The following is a 22,292-nucleotide window of genomic DNA, read 5'->3' on the forward strand; positions in this document are numbered from 1 at the left end:
ACTCTAACCTCACTATCATGAATAGATATCATGAGACTTGATATCTACAACTTTGTCATGATAGTTTGCATCTCTGCAGGCATTATGATTGATATCATGAGACTTGATATCTTGAGATATCATAATGATTGAGATGATCATAGCGAATATTATGAGACGTAATATTCATGGATAGGCCATGATTTATATCCCCATGATAGGTATCATGCGACTTGATACCAGTGCACATATCATGGATCTTGGATACACTTTGAGAACTATGACAAAATATCATGAGACATGATATCTGTGGTTATGTCATGATTCTTTGATATCACGAGAAGGTGATGTCATTTGTTTGGGATAGAATTAATCCTCCCTAGCTAAGAGGGAGTGTTAATGTTGTGTAGCTTCAGTCAAATAATTTTGATCGTCGAAATCAAATGCTTAAGTGGCCAATTGACCTTAAGCATTTGATAGTTGCTTTATCCTTGCAAGTTATGTTAAATTAGCTTATATGTATTGTCACTGAAGTATTTGTAATTGATGATTGGATTTAATACTCATAAATTAATATATATTACAAATGTATATATGTATCTATATATACAATAATGTTTGTGATTTACATTATTGATATATATGTATATATAATATATACATACATTTTTGTAATAAAGAAAAGCTGATTATTAAATATGTTTATTAAAACCAATAGTCGATATAATCAACTTGTTACATTTAATCACTTGAAAAACATTAGTCAACTTAAAGTCAAATGGTTAATTATATCATCTTGCATCTTAGCGTATTGTCTTTAATGTTTATCGGTCTAACCCTCACGGGTTCGTGGTAGAGACATGTCTCTACATGGATGCTATTCCACGTAGAGGCATGCCGCTACGTAGGCATGGCTCCACACCATTGTATATATGGTGTATAGCTGCGGTTAAGGGACAATATAGAAATCGGAAATATTGAACCAGCCGGCCTGCACAAAAAACGAACATTGCTGTTACATATTCATTGAAATACAAATCACAAATTCTGATTGCTGTTTCTTACTTGCTTATATTCAAAAGAGATCAAATCAACATATGATAAAAGAAGTACTTTGATAAATAAAATAACCCTTAGCATTCTCAAATCTGATAAAATTAACAAACTTGTGGGTTAACCCATCATGAACTGAATGCATTTATATAATGTTCCATTTTATTTTTAGATCCTAAACATCTGTGGCAATACCCTAAAACAGCTGCTCATACATGATTATGATTTTATGAGCGTTTTAGTGCTCCACATCCTTAGTTTTGTGGAATCTTAGTTGCTAATTTGAAATGCTTGTTAAATATCGATAAACTGGAAAACAATGGCTATCAATAATGCATCCATAGTTCCAAGTTTATCTTGCCTAAGCTTATAGCTAATGTCATAGTTCAAAATCTCAGATTTGGACTAAACTTGGCAAGCCTAAATTTTGAATCAGACTGAAGATGTAATGTCCCCTTTTGGGAGGACACTAAATTTTGCCCAATATACTTGTAGAATTATTGCAGGTTGTCTATTTTCAGTCTATTGTGCTAATTTGGACAGATTTAGTTTGATGTTGTTTCCCTCTTTAAATGCACAAGTCTGTTGTTTATATCAATCTGATCTGCTGCCTATACTCAGATATGTGTGTGTGTGTGTGTATGAAAAATCCTTTCTATTCCATCAAATCTGATTCTCTGGTTATTGATTTAATATTTCCTCTTCTTTTCCTTCAATGCCTGCTTTATTACTATTCGCAGATTTGTATTTGTGTTCTGATCTCTTTGATAAATGTTCATATCATTCTTCCAGATTCTCTTATAATTCTGACTTAGGTCTGCTTCTAAATCTGCTTCTAATGCTTCATATATTTTTTTCTATTCCACGGATCTCAAATGAAAACTTCTCCACTTTATATCCTCCAATGTGAGGGAGAGTCACACCTCTTCATCATGTATGCCCTTTGGCAAGAGGCGCACCCTTCACCCTTAGCACCCTTTAAAAGAGTGTGACTCTTTATTATTTCTGTCCTTTGAAAGGGACACAGACTTTCACAATCAGTTCTGCACTTCTTATTTAAACCAAATCTGCACTTTTGATTCCCAAATTATCCCCCTCAAATGAGGTTATCTTCTCCCTTTTATATCTCATGTTTGAGGGAGTCACAACTTTTCATTTCATGTCTTTTGACCATTCATTAACTTAATTAAATTTTAATTATATTTAACTATATTATTTTATATTTTAATTTAAATTATATTTTTATTCTTTTGTATTTTAATATTATTATCATTATTTATTATTAAATTATATTTCAAAGTGGGGGCATTACACAAGACTTGGCAAGCCTAAATTTTGAATCAGACTCAAGACTCGGCAAAAACCAAGCGATAATTTTTAAAAATACATGAATTTGTAAAAGGAACTTTAAAAGCATGCAAAAAACTGAATTTAGAGAACTCATAAGTAGTTTTTCCTTCATTATAGACCAAAAAAGGAGTATAATGAACATCATAGTGTCATAACTATAAATTACAAATTTGTATAAATACTTCACAAACTTCTCCAACTAAAGCTTCTCAGTGGCTGTGTGGATGCCCTCAAATCAGATGGTAATGATTTCTATTGAGGAACAATATCATTCTCAAGCATATCATGATCACAACGATTATTAGTCAGCTATGTTATGTGATGTTGTTTAATAGTTCGCAGCGAGTAGTTGTGTTTGGCAGTTCCTAGCAATTGGTAATCTTAACCAACTGGGGGATAGTATTTATGTACTCATTTTGTTGTGTCGGAGACCAGTTCATTATTGTACACACTGCATACTGAAATGAATGAACTATCTTTTTTAAACTCTATGTACTTGGTATTGTCATATTCTAATAGTCTATGTTCTGTAAGTGATATTTTTGTTTACTCTGTATGTCAAATAAAATTACCCTGCGGGAGTAAACACCCTCCTACTGCATTCACCTATGCTGCTACATTTACTGCCCATTATGTTGCTTCCCTCTCAACACTAGTGATCTCATCCACAGAAAACATGGGCTCCACATACTTGGCAATCCAATTTGAACATAAATTGACGTCATCCAATCGATTCAAGTGTCTCCTTTCCCTCCACCTTTTTGACACGCACAGTTTCTATTGTACAAATATGAGGTCATTTGGGCACTTTTGAGTTGACCTACTGTGCTGCTTCATGGAAGCAGCCTCAAATATGTTCCAATTGAGCTGGATACATCTTTTACAATGAACAAATCTCATCTTCTAAATAGGAAACCAAAACCATCTAAACAAGCAAATTGTGCGAGATACATCATTAAAACAAGAAGCCACTCTGATCAAGAGTGTCATACTCAGAAAACACAACATAAACAAGTAAAAAAGGACTCTAAATTCAAACCCTTATTTAGGATCATTGACTGCAATCTAAGTATTGCAATGGCCCACACACAAGCTACACCAATACCACATGCCAATAAGAATGCCCATTCCATTTGAAAATGTGGTTGCAAGGGCAACCTCTGCATTTTCTGATTTATGGAAATGGCATCTTTGAAGAAACCATGAATTGGCAGAATTTGTGAACCATGCCTCCCACTCAACCCTACAAATTGAGATGGTTCAATTACTGCAACACCAAGGTATAGATATAACCTAAGTCACCAGGTTCGAATTCGAATTCGAAGTTCGACAACTTTGAAATTCGAATGAAGTTTGATGAGGGAAAAATTCAAAATGTATAAAATTCGAATTAAATTCACCATATGTAATTTTTAAATTGTTTTAATAAATATATGTAATATATCTAGAAAATTGCCTAAATAGTTTAACATTGATAAATAGATTTGAAATCGTTACAAAAAGATGACATATTTATAAAATATAAACCATAGGAAACATATGCTAGGGCACGAACAGCGGCAAAAACTGCAGGCTGCGACTATCACAGGTCCGCAACTACTTTTCCTGCAAGCCGCGACTCACGACAGACTGAAGATGTGTTTAAAAAATATTAACAAAAGAAGATGGCCAAAAATTATTAAAAAAAAATTAAATTAAATTCGAATTTCAACGATTTTTTTTTTTTTTTTTTTTAAGTTTGGCGAATTTCGAACTTCAAGGATGAAATTCGGCCGAACCTGGTGACTTAGGATATAACCCATCAATGACATATATCATCTTCGGCATATTCATTCAAAGATGAAATTATCTATGGTGTAGCACCAATTGATATTTGTGATGATATCCCTGGGCATTTGTAAATGCATACTAGCATAGTCACTAGCATATATATACAGTCGTACATCAAAGTAACATCGTACCAATAAAAAATCAGATTAATAGGATTCCTAAAGCAGTTCTTCCCTCTAACCATGTCATGCCATGAATCTAAAGAGAATCGTGAACATTGAGGTATAGAAAAATACTATTTAATGACTTATATCATCTGTTATATATCCATTCAAAAATGAAATAACATGTGAGAGTCCCAATTGATATTTGTGATGTTATCCTTGGGCATTTGCACATTCATACTAGCTTAATCACTAGCATATATTTATAGCCATTTATCAAATTATCATTGTACCAACAGACAGACAGTAAGATATATAGGATTCCTAAAGTGGTTCCTCACTCTAACCATGTCATGCCACAAATCTACAGAGAATGGTGCCACGTAATGACGCATATTCTGCATTCATAATTCCAGTCTCTAACACAAAAACTAAAAGGGATAAAACAGATTATATTCTGCATATAATGCACCCACACACAATTGCGTTATATCATTATATCAAATCGTCAGGAAGGCCAACTCATTCACCAAGCAAGATTGTTCACCAGGGGTCAGTTAGAATACAGGTTTTTGCATTGCTTCCTAGACTTACTGCATTGAGGTTATTGCTTTTCAAGAAAAGGAAAATGATCTGAGCACAAGCAACTTTGGGTTGGATTTACATTTTCTGAAGACAAGTCTGCAAGCACCTTAGGGTCAAGTTCACACCTTCAAGCATTTTAGGTTTGGGTTCACACCTCCTAGGATTGAATTTGTGCCTTTTGCAAATTCCAGTCGTCACATAGCATATCATTACCAACTTCATCTTGCATAACAATGTGAAATAATAGGTAACACAAACCATCGCATCAAGCTCCATATACACTAAAAGACAGATGTTTATCAACATCAAAAAACTAATTATAAGTGACCAAACTTCATGACTTACATAACACTGCAAAACATTATGTAGCACACAGCACAAGAGTCCAGATTCACACAGTTCACTTTATATTTCAATCCAAGCTCAAGGAAGTTGAAGCAGTTGCAACACAAAACAGGTTCTTGTAACCATTTGTTTTTTGTGACATGACATGTGCATATACTTTCATGATCTCCTCTTTAGCAACAACAAGAGGCAAGAAGATAGATGTAGAAAGTGGAAGATAGACAACCATACATCTCACTCAAGAATGTGACATGTACAAAACAAATAGATTAAAAAAAAATTGCTCCAATTCTATCATTCTCTGAATTTTTGCAACCATTTGTAACCATGTCATGTCACAAAAAACAGGTCCTTGTAACCATTTGTTTTTTGTGACATGACATGTGTCTATACTTTCATGATCTCCTCTTTAGCAACAACAAGAGGCAAGAACATAGATGTAGAAAGTGGAAGATAGACAACCATACATCTCACTCAAGAATGTGCCATGTACAAAACAAATAGATTAAAAAAAAATTGCTCCAATTCTATCATTCTCTGAATTTTTGCTCATCATTTATGAAATATTGCTTCCATGCATATCACATCTAGATTCTAATGCTATAGCGTGTTGTCCCATGAGTGTCTCCTAGAATCTAGATCACTGATACCTTTTAGATTTTATGTGGATGCATCAAGTGTCAACATGTAACAACATTATGCAAGGATCAGTCTTTTGATGAATTTGGTACCTGTTGGTGTATGTTTTATCATATACCGAACATTAGAATAAAGTATTGTTGATGTGTGTTTTATGCACATAACATTTCTACATGTCAGGTCTTGACGAGTGGGTAACTCAATGGTTGATGTGAATTGTTGTATTCACTTGGGGACTTAGGATATGGCAATGTAGCTCTTGACTTAGGATTTGTTCACTTGATGTGAATTGTTGTGTTCACTTGCGGAATAGATGTGAATTGTTGTGTTCACTTGCGGAATAGATGTGCTGACAACTTAGGATATGGCAATGTAGCTCTTGACTTAATTCTAACAAGACTTATAAAAAAAGTGACAAAAGGGATAGGGTTCAGGGAAATCTATTCTAAGCCTAGGAATGTAGGAAATGATGAACAAATTTAGTGGAATCAAACTAGGCAAGGTCTCACAAATAGGTATTGACACAAGCTTAGTGCAATCATCTAAGGTATACTTATTGATTTTCAAACTATTACCATCACACATTGAGACCATCCAAGTTGATGATTGTCAAGGGATGCATAATAATTGAAGTTAAGATTGCATAAATTTCCAGTTGACCACACAAGGCACACTTACCAACGGCAAGAGGCTAGTGGTATGGATTAAGGATTCCACACAAATATACTCAACAAATCTTCCACTCAATCTAACAAACATGAAAACAAATTATAATCTAACTTGGAGGAATTGAGAACCATGAATGCAAAAACAACATTTGAAGAGCAAAATCACCAACAAATTGAACAATGATTTAGATTCAAATACCTGCAGCATATACCAACAATTCTACAAAAACTCTCTCACAAATGAGAGACAATGCGATATATATAGAGTCTCATACAAAATGGATGGCCAAGATTAAAACTAAATCAAGGGCCAAGATCATGCCAACAAAACCCTAGAACTGCCCTAATTAGGGTTTACGTCAAAAATGGTGCCACCAACATATGGCCCAATAAAAAGATACCTAGTCATCAAATAGGGAATCTTCTAGAAGATTCCTCCCTGCATCTCTCTCTCCTAGCATACTCCAAGAATCTAACCAATACAGAATCTAACTCCTCCATGAAAATGTTGGGTAAGGTATCTTGCTGTAAATCAATCACATCCAACGCATCCAAGCAAGCATCCAAAGTGTTCTCCCAATCTGGCATGAGCTTCTGCGAACTATGAACATGAATCAACAAAGAGACCAAATCATCCATCCAACTCTTCTTTAAAGAGTCCAACTGGCAAAAATACACAAGTTTCATCTTGTCTCTTAATTCGGCTAAGTGTAAACCACTAGCATCACTAACATCAACACCCAATAATTCCTCAATTGAGGCAAGGATCTTCAATTGAATGTCATGAATTGATCCTTCCATCTCTGTACAACTCAGCTAGGCGTTCTCAAAAGTTGATTTCTTCATGGCTAATGAACAATACCAGCCATAGAAATCGTATCTGTGTCCACTGTGCACAGCATTCTCCCTGATCAATGTGGACTTGGGAATCTTCTTCAAAGCTCTGAGGCGTGGAATAGTCTTCTCCTGGATAGGCCTGAATTCTTCCCAAACTCCCTCCAAATACTGAATTCTAAACATGAGCCCTATTGTCCTGTCGTATGCCTGGACAAATTGAGTAAGGAAATCATTTGCCTGTTTTCTTGCACTTTCAATCCATTTCTCCACCTCCGAGAGTGTATCTCTCGCTACCCCATAGTGTGAATGTAGTCCACGATCAACTGCAATAGAGAAAATAAGGGTGAGATTCTCACGCCTTATCCATGCAATTTACTCTCTAAGTCTGATATTCTCTTTGTACTTCTCCTTCTCTTCAATCTCTCTATCCAATCTTGCACTAATCGCCCTAAGGTTATCACCAACCTCCTGAAATTCTTGCTCTCTTGTAGTACGGCCAAGGGCAACTGAAGTAATCTAGAAATCCATAGGAGTAGCAATGTTCGTCGTCACACCTCCAATAGGAACAGCCACTTGCGCAATCCGCATTCTGTCTCATCTCTAGCTATTTGTGACACAATCTCAACTCTCTTAGGTTCTGGCTCCTTGTTGCTCCTAGCTAAGTAGTCATCAATGTCATCAATAGGATGTACCTCTATCATTTTCTTACTTTTCTCCATACTTTCATCAGCCAATCAGGAATAGCGGCCATCTCCATAACGTCATCGAGGCAGGTCTCTCAATCAAGCCCTCTCAATGCCGAGATAACATCATCATCATCATCATCAGGATTATTCCTGGTCAAATCGTATACATCATTTCCCAAACTAGCCTCCAAAAGGACAATAGGGTATCCTAGTTGATCATCATTCGAATTAGGTGGAGCAGATGTCGCTGTGGCATGTAATTCCTGAATATTCTCTAGTAGTATCACTGTGTTGGAGCATTGTTGGGTCTCCTTGTTATGTTCTATCATTTCAACTTCCTTGATTGATGAGACACTGAGAGCTAGTGAAGGAATGATAGGTGAAGGGATGGTAGTAATTTGTTTCTTCTTCTTGACCTCCTCAATCTTCTTCCCTCTAGCCTTGACTTCTCCTGGTGTGTTTTTCCTTCTTTTGGAAGCTTGACTCTCTTCATCCACATGAATCCTGACATCACTGATAGTCCTTTGATCATCCTCAGAAGTGGATTCTTCCTTTGTTATGTTCTATCATTTCAACTTCCTTGATTGATGAGACAGTGAGAAGTGGTGAAGGAATGATAGGTGAAGGGATGGTAGTAATTTGTTTCTTCTTCTTGACCTCCTCAATCTTCTTCCCTCTAGACTTGACTTCTCCTGGTGTGTTTTTCCTTCTTTTGGGAGCTTGACTCTCTTCATCTGCATGAATCCTGATATCACTGATAGTCCTTTGATCATCCTCAGAAGTGGATTCTTCCTGCTTCATCTTTTCATAAGTGAAGGAAACACCCATATCAACTAACTTTATCCTCTGAATATCCACCCATGCTCGGGAGAAACTCAAGACCTCTCTCATCAATATTTCAAATCTATCTCTTATGACTCTGACCAATTAGGCAATAAGATCGCCTTCTTCATTTCATTTTCATATTGTGGATGCGTATGATCTTTGTCATCTAACACATGATCAAGAATGAGGAAAAGTCCACACTTCCTCATGAAATCCATTGACATCATGGACCACATCGTCTGTTTACTACCTACTCATCCATTAGGTTGGCCCAATAATCTTCTATGTCTAACTTGTGGATGAACTTTTCTCCCCTGATCCTTCCAACTTTCTTATCTGGATCAAATCTTTCTCTTTTCTTATTAGTTGCAAATCGATAGAATGCAAGCTCATCACTCGCAGTGCTAGCGGCTAAGGCAGACTGGCAAACCTCCAATGTTTTCCCAAGTGAAATAGGGAATGTTATGCCTGTCATGTGCTTCTCTTTCTGAATGGAATCAAACTCCAGAAGTTATCTCACCACTTCCAACAAGATCATTCTGTCAGAAGGATACCTAGGAAGCCTGTAGGGTTCGGATTGAAACCCATGAATCTTGAGGTATGTGAAAGTGGGAAACTAAATATACCACGATCCATATTTCTCTATTAGCTCTGTTGCCTCCTTGGACAACCTCCTGTAGATTCCTCCTTGCAGCATCCTGTTGTGCGAATCGCACACCCATCCCCGTCTTGGACAGGGACCCCCCCCCCCCCCAGTTTGTGCCTTTCTGTCCTAACCCTGAAATTTGGCTAAGTCTGGAATTTCCTGATCCTGAAATTTGGCTAACTCTGAAAAACTGAGGAAACCTCCAAAAACTAGAATTTGCAATATAACTCCTGGAGGGCCGAAACCACTCTCAAACATCCTGAAAGTATATATGGAATATAACTTAAAGTATAAGAAAGGAGAAACACATATGGAAATGTCACTTTCCATATGCTCAATTTCGGACCCAGCAGCCAAAAGTTGAAAAAGTTAAAAGTTGCCAAACGACCCTCAAGGTCCGAAATTCACTTTAAACATCATTTTCGGACCCTAGGGCCGAAATTTCTAAATATGACAAAATCGCGAAATGTTTAAAACACGCCCCAGGTCCGAAGTTTAAATCGTGAAATTTTTAAAACAAGATAGTGCTTTGCTCCGAAAAGTCACTTAAGTTCTTTTCGGACCCCTGCGTTTAAAGTGAATCGCGAAATGTTTAAAACACGCCCCAGGTCCGAAGTTTAAAACACAAAACGCCTCCGCCCCCCGAAATCACTTAAAACCTTATTTTCGGACCCCAAGTCCGAGGTTTTTCAAAAGGGCGAAATGTTTTTTTTTTAAAAAGGACACACTAGGTCCGAAAGTCCGAAAAGGCACTTAGATCCATTTTCGGACCCCCGAAGAAAAGTTTAAAGTGCGAAATCTTTTAAAAGCGCCTCCAGCTCCGAAAGCGCGAAAGTCCATTTTCGGACCCCTGGGAAAGGTAAAACGTGAAGTCCCATTCTTGGACCCTAGGGGCGAAATGTTTGAAAATCGCAATTTTTGCAAAATATATGTAAGCTCCGAAATTTGCAAAAGGATGGCAAATGTCCGAAATTCGCCTTAAGTCCTCAAACTTCGGACCCATGAGCCAAAAGTGAAAGGTTTTGAAAATTCAAAAGTTCAAATGCTCCGAATTTGCAAAGAACGCCAAAAGGTCCGAAGTTTTTGCAAATTTCAAAAGGTGCCCTCCGTTCTCCGAAATTTACCAGAAAAGCATGAGAGTTAGAGTTTTAGAATCTGCAGAAGCTCTTCAAACCTCCAGAATCGCGCCATAAACCCATTTAAAACGTCCAAGACTCCAAAGGTAAAATACGCAGAAGTAAAAGACCAAGGATCAGATTTCACAATCGAAGAGAAAGAGAAGCATTTTCAAGATACATCCCGCAAAGAGCTTCTCAAGCCAGACGTCGTAATTAAATTTAATGTTTGTTAAAATTAAATTATTTAATTTTTTCAAATTAATTTAATGAAATGAAATTGGTTGATCGCAGGACGTCATCGAAGAACCAGGAGAAAGACCTGAAATGCAAATCGAGGAAGGATCGCAATTCAAGGCCAGGCGCTGAAGATTGGAAAAGAAAAGATGCAGGAGCGCAAGAGCAACCAAACATTGGGAACCGTGCCGCTGAACAAAGATGAAGTCCACCACCAGGACCACAGACCAAAGAACACTCTGAATGCTGCAAGTTTATGCATTCTCAAAAAGCACACAGTTGGATTTAAGTCCAGAAATTCAGTTTTAAAGCTGAAATTGCTTTATTGTAAACTGCCTATGGGTCCCGTGCAAGATATTTTTGTGGATAACTATTCCCAACCACCAAGAAAATTGGATAGGCTTGAATTAAAGCCAAATAGTGGCAGGTAGTTGAGATAGTTGCTGGTTGGATAACTGAGAATTAATTCGGCATTGGTCAAGGCTGTCAGCTTCTGGAAGACAGATCAGGACCCTTGGATGCAGTCCATCCTGGCCTCTGATTCAAAATTGTAATATCTATAAAAGGCAGAGGCCTTTCTTCTGTAAAGGGTTAGATTGTTAGAGATTGAGAGATTGTTAGATAGTGAGATGGTTAGATAGTTAGATTTTAGAGTTAGAATAGGTTAGATCTTAGCAGTAGCATAGAGATGCTGCAGAAATTGTTGTAATAGGCAGTTGAAATCAATATATAAACATTGATTTGGTGTTTATTGTCTTGTTTTCATCCTGTTTGCATGGTTTCTTTCAGCATTTTAGATAGATCTTTCTATTTTGGGTGTGCAGGTATTTGATAGATTCGGGCTCATACCACTGAGGATATGCTAATTGTGTATCCTTTTGTGTGGTTAACCTGAGCCTTCGATTGTGCTTAGTTCAATTGCAGGTGTCCGTCTAAGCTGCGCCAAAATTGGGTGCTTAGCCGTGCGTCTCCAATCTGAAAATCTTCCAAGTTCCTTTGAAGATTGCACCGTTCCTGCAAGGTTGTGAGCCATTCTGGCCAAGCAGGAATTGGTTATGTTGAATCTGTCTACCCGCATACCCGTGTTGTTAGTTTTAGATCTCCTAAACCTTTCCTTTTGCTCTTTATTGCGTAATTCGAGAATCACAGCAGACTAGCTTGTTGCAAATCGTAAGTCCCCTTGTGTTTCCAGCATAAACACATCAAGCCACTGAGAGATCCCGCAGTCAAGACCTGACAAAAGAAACCTTGAGGTAGTCTCCTTTGATCAAACTTAGAAAACAGCATTAGAGACTTCCTTATCTCAAGAGAGAGTAGGATAATCAGTCGGCTATTCTATTCTGCGTTGGCCGTATGGAGTTTGCAGCAATGCGATTTCATCCACGTCAACACATCCGCGTGATGTACATTGTGAATACATTATTCACTCTCTCATAATCTTCAATTCTATACATGTTCAGTTGTGGATAGCACTCATAACTCCTAAATTGTCTTTGTCCATTCCCAACTTCACCTCTGCATATCAATCATTTGTATGTAACAAACCGTGCAAGCAAGTACACCAAATAGGAAGTCATGGTGAATGACTTGGATCGCTCCACATTCCTCAGTTGAAAGTCCAGATTGTCACTTATGATTCTAGACCAATTTATCAATGTTCCTCTTAGACAATCTTGGATGAAATAGAACATCCATCCATCGTATATTGCACCCTGCAGCATCCCCATCACTCAATTAAGCAGGAATACTAAATCATTGTATTCTTCTTTGAAATCTGTGCACATGAGTGTCTTGGGAGCCTTGGAATGATGAGGCCTAGGCTCGATCATCCACTCTTTATTCACCATGGTCTTACACGCATCCATTTTCTTCTTATATCGGTCTTCATATTCATCTTTAGTTATATCCTTCATGTCTGCTCCACGTGGAATTCTAAACACCTCAGCAAGGTAGGCAATGACAACACCCTTAGGAGTCTTTATCATTTGGAAGCGAGGATCATAACATCGTGCACACTCCACGATAAGCTCACTGCACTGTATCGATTGTGGAAATCCAATGACCTGAAAAATGCCACTCTTCATAATATTCACATAAGCTGGCGAAGGAATCTGGCTTCCAATTCCAAACATCTACTGTCGCATCTAGTTCAGGTTCAAGAAATGCATGTGCTCGCAACTATAATCTCCTTCCATCTGGATGACATCTTGGATTCAAGATAGAATCCAGTCTCAAGTATCTTTTGTTGTTCTCTCCTTAAGTCTGAACTTCGACATCGCACCTGTATGAAGCTTGAAGTTAGAACTTAGGAAAATATATTATTCTTGATAAAATTTCCTAACTTCTTAATGATTTAGACTAATTAGGGTATGGAAATTAGGAAAATAATCCACACTCTAGATGGATTTCAACAATTTAAATACAAAATGTGACAAAGTTGGGGTATGAAACCCTCATGAAATCAACACCTCCTTATAGTTAGAAATTTCTTTCAAATTAAAGTGCAAAGAAGTATAGTGGATCAATAATGACTAAGGAAAGGCGTGAAATGTTGTGTTTTCACACAAAATTATGTCTAAGGACACCTTCCGTAGTCAACAATGGCTGCCAACAAATCTGAAGACAACCTGCAACTAATAAAATTAACCTCTCAAAACATGTTGCAATCATTTAAAATATGCACAAACTCAATGAAAATCAATCTTGATGACAAAAACAATCAAACTCGGGAACATAGGTTTGGCTGGTAAAAGTTAAATTTCTGAGGACAAGCAACCAATGATGAAGTTGCAGACCTGTGACAGCCCTCAAAAGGTCTGAAAATGATCCCAAAAATGCCTCCAAAATGTCTCCAAATGTAAATCGCTGAAGTTGTGGTTGGCTGGGCAACAAAGCACAAGTCTGAAAATCAATGATCAGCCAGCAATGGAGGTCACACCAGCTGTAGCAATGACGTCAAGACTCAGATCTGAAGTAATCACAGCAAGTAGGGAACAATGGCAGCCACCAAGCGTGAAGGGAATCCACCAAAATATGGCATAAAACACCTATAAAACCAAAATCGAAATTTTCCAGCTATGGCACCAAACACATAAGTCTGAAAATGTCTTCAATGCATACTCCAATCTGCCAAATCAAATCTGAGAACAGCAAGCAAGGATAGTGGAGTCAAGAAAAATCACCCCTTCACACAAAATCACTATCTTCACCAAAAATGGCGAACTTCACCAAAAATCGTGGCACTAAGCCATTAATGGCAGCCACCAAATATGTCACCAAAGCTGGAAAAAAATGGAGGAAAATGACAGCAAGAATAGTCTTCAATCAATCACTCCTCCTAGACACTTCTTCCAAAATCGCCAACAATGGAGAAAATCGCCCTTTGTATGGATATACTTGGCTAACTCAACAATAAAATAATGTTGGCTCTCTCCCTTTTGAACTTGCTTTCACCATCAACTCTCACCACACAAGCAATGTGGGATAAAAATACTTGCCTTTATACTTGCTTGGTGAAACCGAGTTGCTTCTAGAAGGTTGAAAACATTAAATGCTCATTGCACATCATTAATTGTTTTTTGAATTTTTTAAACAATCATTGCTTTTCATTAAAAAAAACAATTAAATGGGGCTCACTTTATTAAAATATTTCAATTTAAATCAAAATTTGGCCAGTTGGAGAAAATCGATTTGAGTAAGGATTAAAAATCCTATTAAAATCATTTAAAATCATCAAAACAACCCCTTAGGGGAAAATCAATCCCAATAGGGATAAAATTTCCCAACAAAATTCATCAAGTGTGCACAAAATGGGGTCTAGGGGAAAATCGATTTAGGTCTGGAATGAAAATTCCACTTAAAATTACATCATTTACATGAAAATACCCCTCTAGTGGAAAAACGACCCCAGTCTAGATGAAAATCCGGACTCAAAACATTAAAAATTTCTCTCAATGGAAAATCGACTTGAGTCAAGAATAAGAGTCTGCACAAAAGTCCTCAAAAACTTGTCACAAAAGACCTAGTGAAAAATCGATCTAGGTGTGGAATCAAGACAAACATCATCCACAATCCTATCCATACTCCCCGGTGGAAAAACATGGGTGGTCAGGATAAATCCTAACACTTAGTCAAAATTTAATGCTTCCGGGGGAAAATCAACCCTAGTATGGATTCATAGTGGTGGAAAAATGAGTCAAGTATGGATTTCAAGGGAAATCCATGTCCAATTTGGATTCTGAGTGGGGAAAAACCATGGGAAATCAGGAATATGAGGGGAAATGCACCTCTAGAATGGAATTTTGACCTTTTAACACTTAAAATGTGGATTTTCATCTAGAAAATGATGATTTTTCCACTCAAAATCACTATGAAACTTCAAAGCTCAATAAAACTCATCTGGACTTGGGCAAATTTATCAAAAATTTGAGCGAAACATAAAGAAATCTATCGGGATAAAGTGCAAAATCAACTTAAATAACTTCCTAGGAGCGAGAAAACAAGTCCAAAAGGTCTTGAAACACTTAGGCACTTTAAAATCACCGAAGTGAACTTTCAAAAATACATTAACGCTCAAAAGGGGTCTACACTTAGACAAAACTAGGATCATTAAAATCTCATCTTTACATGCTTGATCCTACAACTTCAAAAAACCCTAAAAGACACTAGGCATGATCAAAACTCCAAGACTCGGGCACAAGAAACACAAAATTGCCCATTAAGCTGCCAAAACCCTAACCTAAACACGTGGAAAGCAGGAAAAGAGGAGGTCCCCGTTAGCAATGGGGCGATGTGTGAAAAGGTCACAACAAGTACCCAAAGATAATTTATCCTCTTGAAAAATCACCGCTTATGCTAAGATTGCTAGAAGATCATATGGCAATTCCAAAGTTTCTTTTGTCAGGTCTTGACATGTGGATAAGCTCAATGGGCATTGTGATATGCTAGTAATACACAAAGGGACTTACACTTGGATTGTTCAATTCACAATGAAGGTTTAGATAATGAAGCTCTATCATTTGGGACTTGGATCACGAAAAAACTAAAAAGGAGATAAGGGTTTAGAAGTTCTAATCTATTCCTAAGAATTCAAGAGACGGTATTAACTAGGTGAACTCAACAACCACACTTTGCTTCGCCTCGCTCAGGAAAACTACACAAAGTGGATGCAATCTTCAAGGGATGTGCTTATGATCGGAAGTTAAGCATACACAAAGGAAAGCTCAGACTAACTTTACACAATGAACAAAATCATCTGTCCATCAAAAGTATGAGCGGAGATACACCATAAATTAATACTAATCAAATCTTATATGAAATAAAATCTAAACTATTGTGTTGAAGAAATTGAAAACCTTGCCAATCATTCAAATAAAAGAGATTACAAGGCCTTAAGAGAAAGCACACAAGTAATGTATTATCCAAAAATGACCTTGCAACAATGTTTCAAAAACTTCACTCTCTAAATGAGAGGAGGAAACCTTATATAGGCACAAAAAAGTTGTGAACGACCGAGATCAAACGGTGATCAAGGGCTCAGATTGAAAGATTAAAACCCTAATTAGGGTTTGTTACAACTAAATACCCCTCGACCAATGAGAAAATTACATTTGGGGACACTTGTCCTCCTCGCTAAATATGAACCAACAATAAAAATAGAAGGTTGTTGCATTGTGAAGTATGCCCTCTAGAAGCTTTTGTGGATAAGTCGGGTTCATTGAACCTGAACATGTTGACTTGGAACAATCTAATTGGTCAGAAGATGACGAGGCGCCACCTCAGCATGTTGGATGCCTTCCCTGAATTCTCCAATTTGTGTGAAGAAATCGTACAAGTATGGAAATATGATTCTTCTTGTCACCTTCTAATTTTGATTGGGAGCTTGTCATTAATTTCTTCAAGAGATGAAATCCTTCAAGAAGTTGTCTTGATTACTTCCATAGGTCTGGGATTGTAGATGAAATTTCCCAAGAAGTCTGAAATTCTTTTCACTGAAATTCTTTTCATCAAGTTTGAGAACTTTTCTTTCTTGATGCTTTGAGATTCTTTCAAGTGCCTTGAATTTGGATAAGAATTCCTCTATGCCTTCGCCATAATGGAGGAATTTGGAATTTCTTTCTATGAAATAGTTTTCCCATACTTAGCAAAATTTTGGCCATCTTATGCTCGGATGAACCTTGCTCGTGGTCCTATCTTCAATTCTGAATTTGGCTCAAAACTCCATTTTTGTTTTCTGCGATGATCCTGCCTCCGTTGTCATCCAAATCTGCAAAAACAATAAACTAATTTAAGTTAGGGTGTGATTTTGGAATTTGATAGCTAGGCATATCATGATTTTCTCTCTTTCTCCAATACTTAGCCTTAAAATGGGGTTTTTCAACACTTGGATATTCTGGAAATCTCAAGAAAAACTCCTAAGGATAAGCAAACTTAGGAATTTGAAGGTCTGATTTTAATCAAAAATCAGAATCTAAGAACAAACTAAACCCAAGAAGATTCAATTAATTTCATTCTAATTCGCTTATAGGGCAGAAAATGAGAAAGAAAAGAAGGGAAATTAGTTGAAATGGTTCTTTCTCTTTGAAAACTTTAAAAAGAATCAGGTAAGAAACCCAATAATCTGCCCATAAGATTCATTTTCACCATCTTGGGGGTAAAACTCAGAGGTCTATCTTAGAAAATTAGAGAATTTGTCCTTCAAACAGTCAAGGTTCTTCCAAAATCTGTGTATGAGCTTGTGAAAAATTGTTGAAAATCTCAGACCTGCACAAAGTCTCCTTCAAAATATCTTCAACCTGCAGAAAACTTCTCTCAAAAACTCTCTCTACTTGTTCTCCAAAGTTCGAACTTCGTATGAGAAAATCAAAGAATGAATTGTATTTGTAATGAAGTTCGAATTCTTAATTAGAAACATAGAAGATCTCTTCAAATTTGTTTCTAATTTGTCCTTCATACATCGAATTTGGACATTCACTTAATGAGCTCGATTTAAATCTCTTAGAAAGTTTCCAATTTTGATGCTCAGTCGAACTTGGTCCTTTAAAGGCAATTTCTACCTTCAATTTGAGTCTGATTTAATCCCTTAAGAAACTTTCTATTTTGAATTTTGAGTTGAGTTGAATCACTTAAGAAAGTTCTGATTTCTAAAAATGAAAGTTTCTATTTTGAATTTCAGTCCATGATTCGAACTTAATCTTCGATTTTCCAATTTCAAAAAAACTTTCTAAATTTGCCTTAGTTTGGACTTGATCAAGATCTTTGCTGACATCATATGGGAATATTCCTTTATTCCAAATTTAACAAGTTCCTCATGAGGGCAGACTTCATTGATTTCATTCTCCAAACTTGGGCGGACTTGGTTAAGTTTGTGCACCATTTACTTGCTTCATATCCAATCAAGGGCGGACTTTGTGAGTTTCTTTCCCAAGTAGGAGAGCGGACTTTGTTGAGTTTGTGCACCACATATCATGCTAGGGCGGACTTTGTTCATCTTATGCACTCGACCTCTTCATAGGGCGGACTTTGTTGAGTTCATGCCACTCCTATCTAGCTTCAAGACGGACTTCATTTATCTTAAGAACCTTGGGAGGGCGGACTTGCTCGAACCTTTGTGTACTTCTCCCACATGCTACTTCCTTGACCTTTGGGCGGACTTGATCTGATTCTTGGCACCACTTCATACACTTAGCCATATTTTCCTTATCTCAAGGCGGACTTGGATTGATCTTTGCACTTCACTCATTACCTTGGGCCGAGTTCAATTCACTTAGGAACCTTTCATCTGCAGCATAGGGCGGCGGACTTTGCTCTCTTCATGACTCATGGCAGACTTTACCTTGCATTGGACCCTTCAACTTTCTTCCTAAGGCAGACTTTGTTTGACTTGTGCACTTTGCAACCATTGCCTAGGGCGGACTTTGAGAAAGTTATGACCATGCTTCCCTACCATGAGGGCAGACTTTGCTCTTTTCATGCACCACTCAATGCATAGTAGGTGGACTTTATGAGCTTCAAGAACCATGGACTCAAAACCCAAAATCTTCATAACTTGTGCAATTCTTGTCGGATCATCTTGAAATTTGAAAACCACTTTCCATTTATCCATCGAATTCCTCCGGATCCCTAAAATTTAGGAAGTTGGCTTTTTGGATCAAAACTTGAATTAAGGAGGAATTTGTCGATCATTTTCAGTGAATCTCAGAGCCAAAAGTGCAAACCCTAGATCCCCTTTCCAAAAATAGAAAAAGCAAGCATCCCTAAAAAATAGGAAAAACTTTCTAAAAATAGCCATTTCGGGGATCGTGCTCAAAATGCCAAAAACGATACTTCCTAAAAAATAGGAAAAAAAGAAAAAAATCAAAAAAATTCAAAAATAGAAAGCTGTCCAAATCCACTCAAATCAATTGCAATCTTCGTCCTTTGGTCTTTCTAGGCACTTTGATGATGTCTAGACTCTATTCTAACCATGGCTTGCACAAACTGACCCATGACTTCCAAAACTCGGACCATTCAAAACTAACAAAACTTGGCAATACCGATACAGGAAGGTCACAAGGCTCTAACAAAAACCCTAAAAGGCAAAAAAAGGGGGTCCCCATTTGCAATGGAGCGATGTGTGAAAAAGGTCACAATAGTACCCACTCATCCTAATTATGTGAAGTAACGTCTATCATTTGAGTGTGTTAAAATGGTGCGATGCTTGGACTGATATTTTAATGAGCCAAAATCCAAACAAGATGACAGCTTTGAGTGTCAAATGGCATTTATCCATAATAGATTTGGTGATAGTCATGCTCTAATTCTCACCTTGAGAATTTAGTACAACTCTTAATACATGTTGAACCCTTATAGATTTAAGTTGCTTTCGGATGCAACAAATATTATACATACATCAGCACACGCATCTCCACCATCTCTATGCAGGTGGAGATAAGGTGATCTATGATGCAAATACTAGAATTGTGGTGTCACAAGTTTTTTCACAAGGGGTATAATTTTGTATAATTTTGGCAGTGCTGTAACTCAGCTTATGAACACACTCTGTTTTAGTTTTCCAGATTTTGGGAGCTCATCAAAAGTGTGTGAATCTAATAGGCTGGCTGTATAAATGATAAATTGTCAATTTAAAAGCATTTACAATCACCTAACCAAAACTCTTAAGAATTTTCTAACCTTTATTAGATGTCTCATACATGACACAATCATTTTATTACCAGAAAAATCTGTTGAAACAAAATTCCGTCCCTTTCAACAAGAAGTTCTAAATACAGTTCCCTCATTCTTTTTGCATGCGACAGCATCTAAAAAGGAAGCCACTGCATGTTCCAAGCATTGGATGCTCCCATTGACAAGGATCCAAATTAAGTGTTTCTCCAATATAGGAAAATGAAACATTGGCTCCAAATTCTCACTTCCAGATCAAGGTAGCTAATATGAAGATGTTCCTTCATCATTATGCTTTTCCTATAACAAAACAAAGAACTAAAAATATGATGTCTGCAAAAGATAATTAACATGTGTTAAGAGAATCAATAAATTAATCATTTTTCTGGAAAAAGCCATGAGCAACTTAAAAATCAACTGGAGAATTAAGGCAAAGAACATTCACTTATATTGTTGAATTAAGGACATAAAAGGTAAAACTACAATGCTGAAACGCTGTTAGGAAAAATTATGGACTTTGAGATGTTGTAAGCTTTACCTAGAGAGCCAGGCAAGTGTGATAGAAAAAAAGAGGCCCCTGCATCAGGATGGAAACCTATGTGTGTTTCTGGTGCACCAAATACCTAAAAGATCCCAAATAATGAGGAAAATAATTATTAAACTGAACCAGTATCTATCAGATCCAAGGACTCATAGAGCCCCTGAAGAAATAACATATTAACAAGCACTAAAATACTACTTAAATTTAATTTCCAACAATCCTCAAAAATTAATGAGTTCTGATCTAATCCTTAAAATGACACAACTCTCCAAAATCCAAAACATTATGTACTTTGAGATCACCCTAATTCTACACTTATCATATGCAAATATTCAGAAACTATTTGATTTGAGTACACAAGATCATAGTAAATATGAGAACAAATCTAGTACCTTAACCATCTGCTTTGTTTTCAATTTATTGATTGAATTTTAAGTAATGAAGCTAGATGAAAAGCACTACCTAGTATGAAGAAAATAGCTTGACATAAAAAATAGTACAAGGAGTTGATAGCTTGGCAACTAAAAAGGGAATTCATGTTCATGAAAATTAACGAAATTGGCAATATTGTACAAAGTTGATATCTTTGAAACCATAACAGGTTGAGAAACCTTCAGTCTTGACTCTTAGATTTAGGAAAGTCAAGAAGATTGTGAGTATACCTTAGAAATCACAAGGAGCTCATCCCTAACTATTTACAGAACTTTAAAAAAAACAAATTTGCTGTACCATTACTTCTCCCTAATGCCATGTCCTGGTACAGTTAAGGAAGGAAGACTATGCATACTATTGCTTGTTGCCATGCCACAACTTAAAGATGAGAAGTATCCAAAATATTAAAGGTTGCAGCCAAAACCACTCACCTTCCATTCTTGCTATAGTGGCTTGCTGCCAGACAGCATTGTTAATTTGTAGGGTGGAAACCTGTTTCTTTATGTTTGTTTTACATGCAACTATATATTCTTGACAAAGTTACCAGATGCATTCATGCGGATTGTTGCATCATATTCAATTACTTAGCTAACAAACCCTGTGATGCTTGCCAATATGATGGTTGTGAAGGTGAGAGATCGCAGCTCCCACCTACAAAGGTAAAACTACAGGAAAATTCACCAAGGTTACCAGGAGATGGTCGTACTTGGAGACTCCAGAGACTAGTACCGGTACTGGTACGACTAATTTTCAAAAATAGGAGATGGGGGGTACTTGAAAACACCAATTTTTTTAATAAATAATATTTAATAATTTCCAAAACATATGACAGAGAAATTTGAAAACAAGAACAGTGGTAAAGTTTAACATTAACTTTAAAATTTAACAAAAATTGAAATTAAAATTGCTTATATTGCTGATGCCTGATACCATAGCCAGTCTAAATTGTTTAGTGAAAGTAAGGTAATATAGATGTTGAGCACACTCAATATTGTTGGCTAAATAGTCAAGGCAATTCCCCTTTAGACTATTACAATGGTAAGAAATCAGTCCTCTCAAAAAGTCTACACTGTCAATAGATCCGATCATATAACTTTGAATGGATTTTTGGCTTCCTGTGAAACAGTTTCCTTATTAGTCATTTCCCTACGACATTGCTTTGCTGCAAGCTTATCTTATTTGTTTGCTTTATTTTTTTTGCCCTTTTACTGCATTTTGCCCTAAATTTTCTAGGAGGAGACGTCAATTTTTGGTCGGG

General features: G+C 36.8%; 1 protein-coding gene across 5 annotated transcripts in view; it reads right to left on the reverse strand.

Moving 5' to 3' along the window:
* The window catches only part of LOC131032842 (3-hydroxyisobutyryl-CoA hydrolase-like protein 1, mitochondrial), a 77,095-nt gene that overhangs the window by 32,874 nt on the left and 21,929 nt on the right, over positions 1-22,292 (reverse strand). For all 5 annotated transcript variants that reach the window (XM_057963917.2, XM_057963914.2, XM_057963916.2 and 2 more), the window contains one exon: positions 20,600-20,684. In XM_057963917.2, coding sequence (XP_057819900.2) covers positions 20,600-20,684 — 85 coding nt within the window. The remainder of the gene's footprint in view (positions 1-20,599; positions 20,685-22,292) is intronic.

The sequence above is a fragment of the Cryptomeria japonica genome, chromosome 5, assembly GCF_030272615.1.
Source record: "Cryptomeria japonica chromosome 5, Sugi_1.0, whole genome shotgun sequence".
Classification (NCBI taxonomy): domain Eukaryota; kingdom Viridiplantae; phylum Streptophyta; class Pinopsida; order Cupressales; family Cupressaceae; genus Cryptomeria; species Cryptomeria japonica.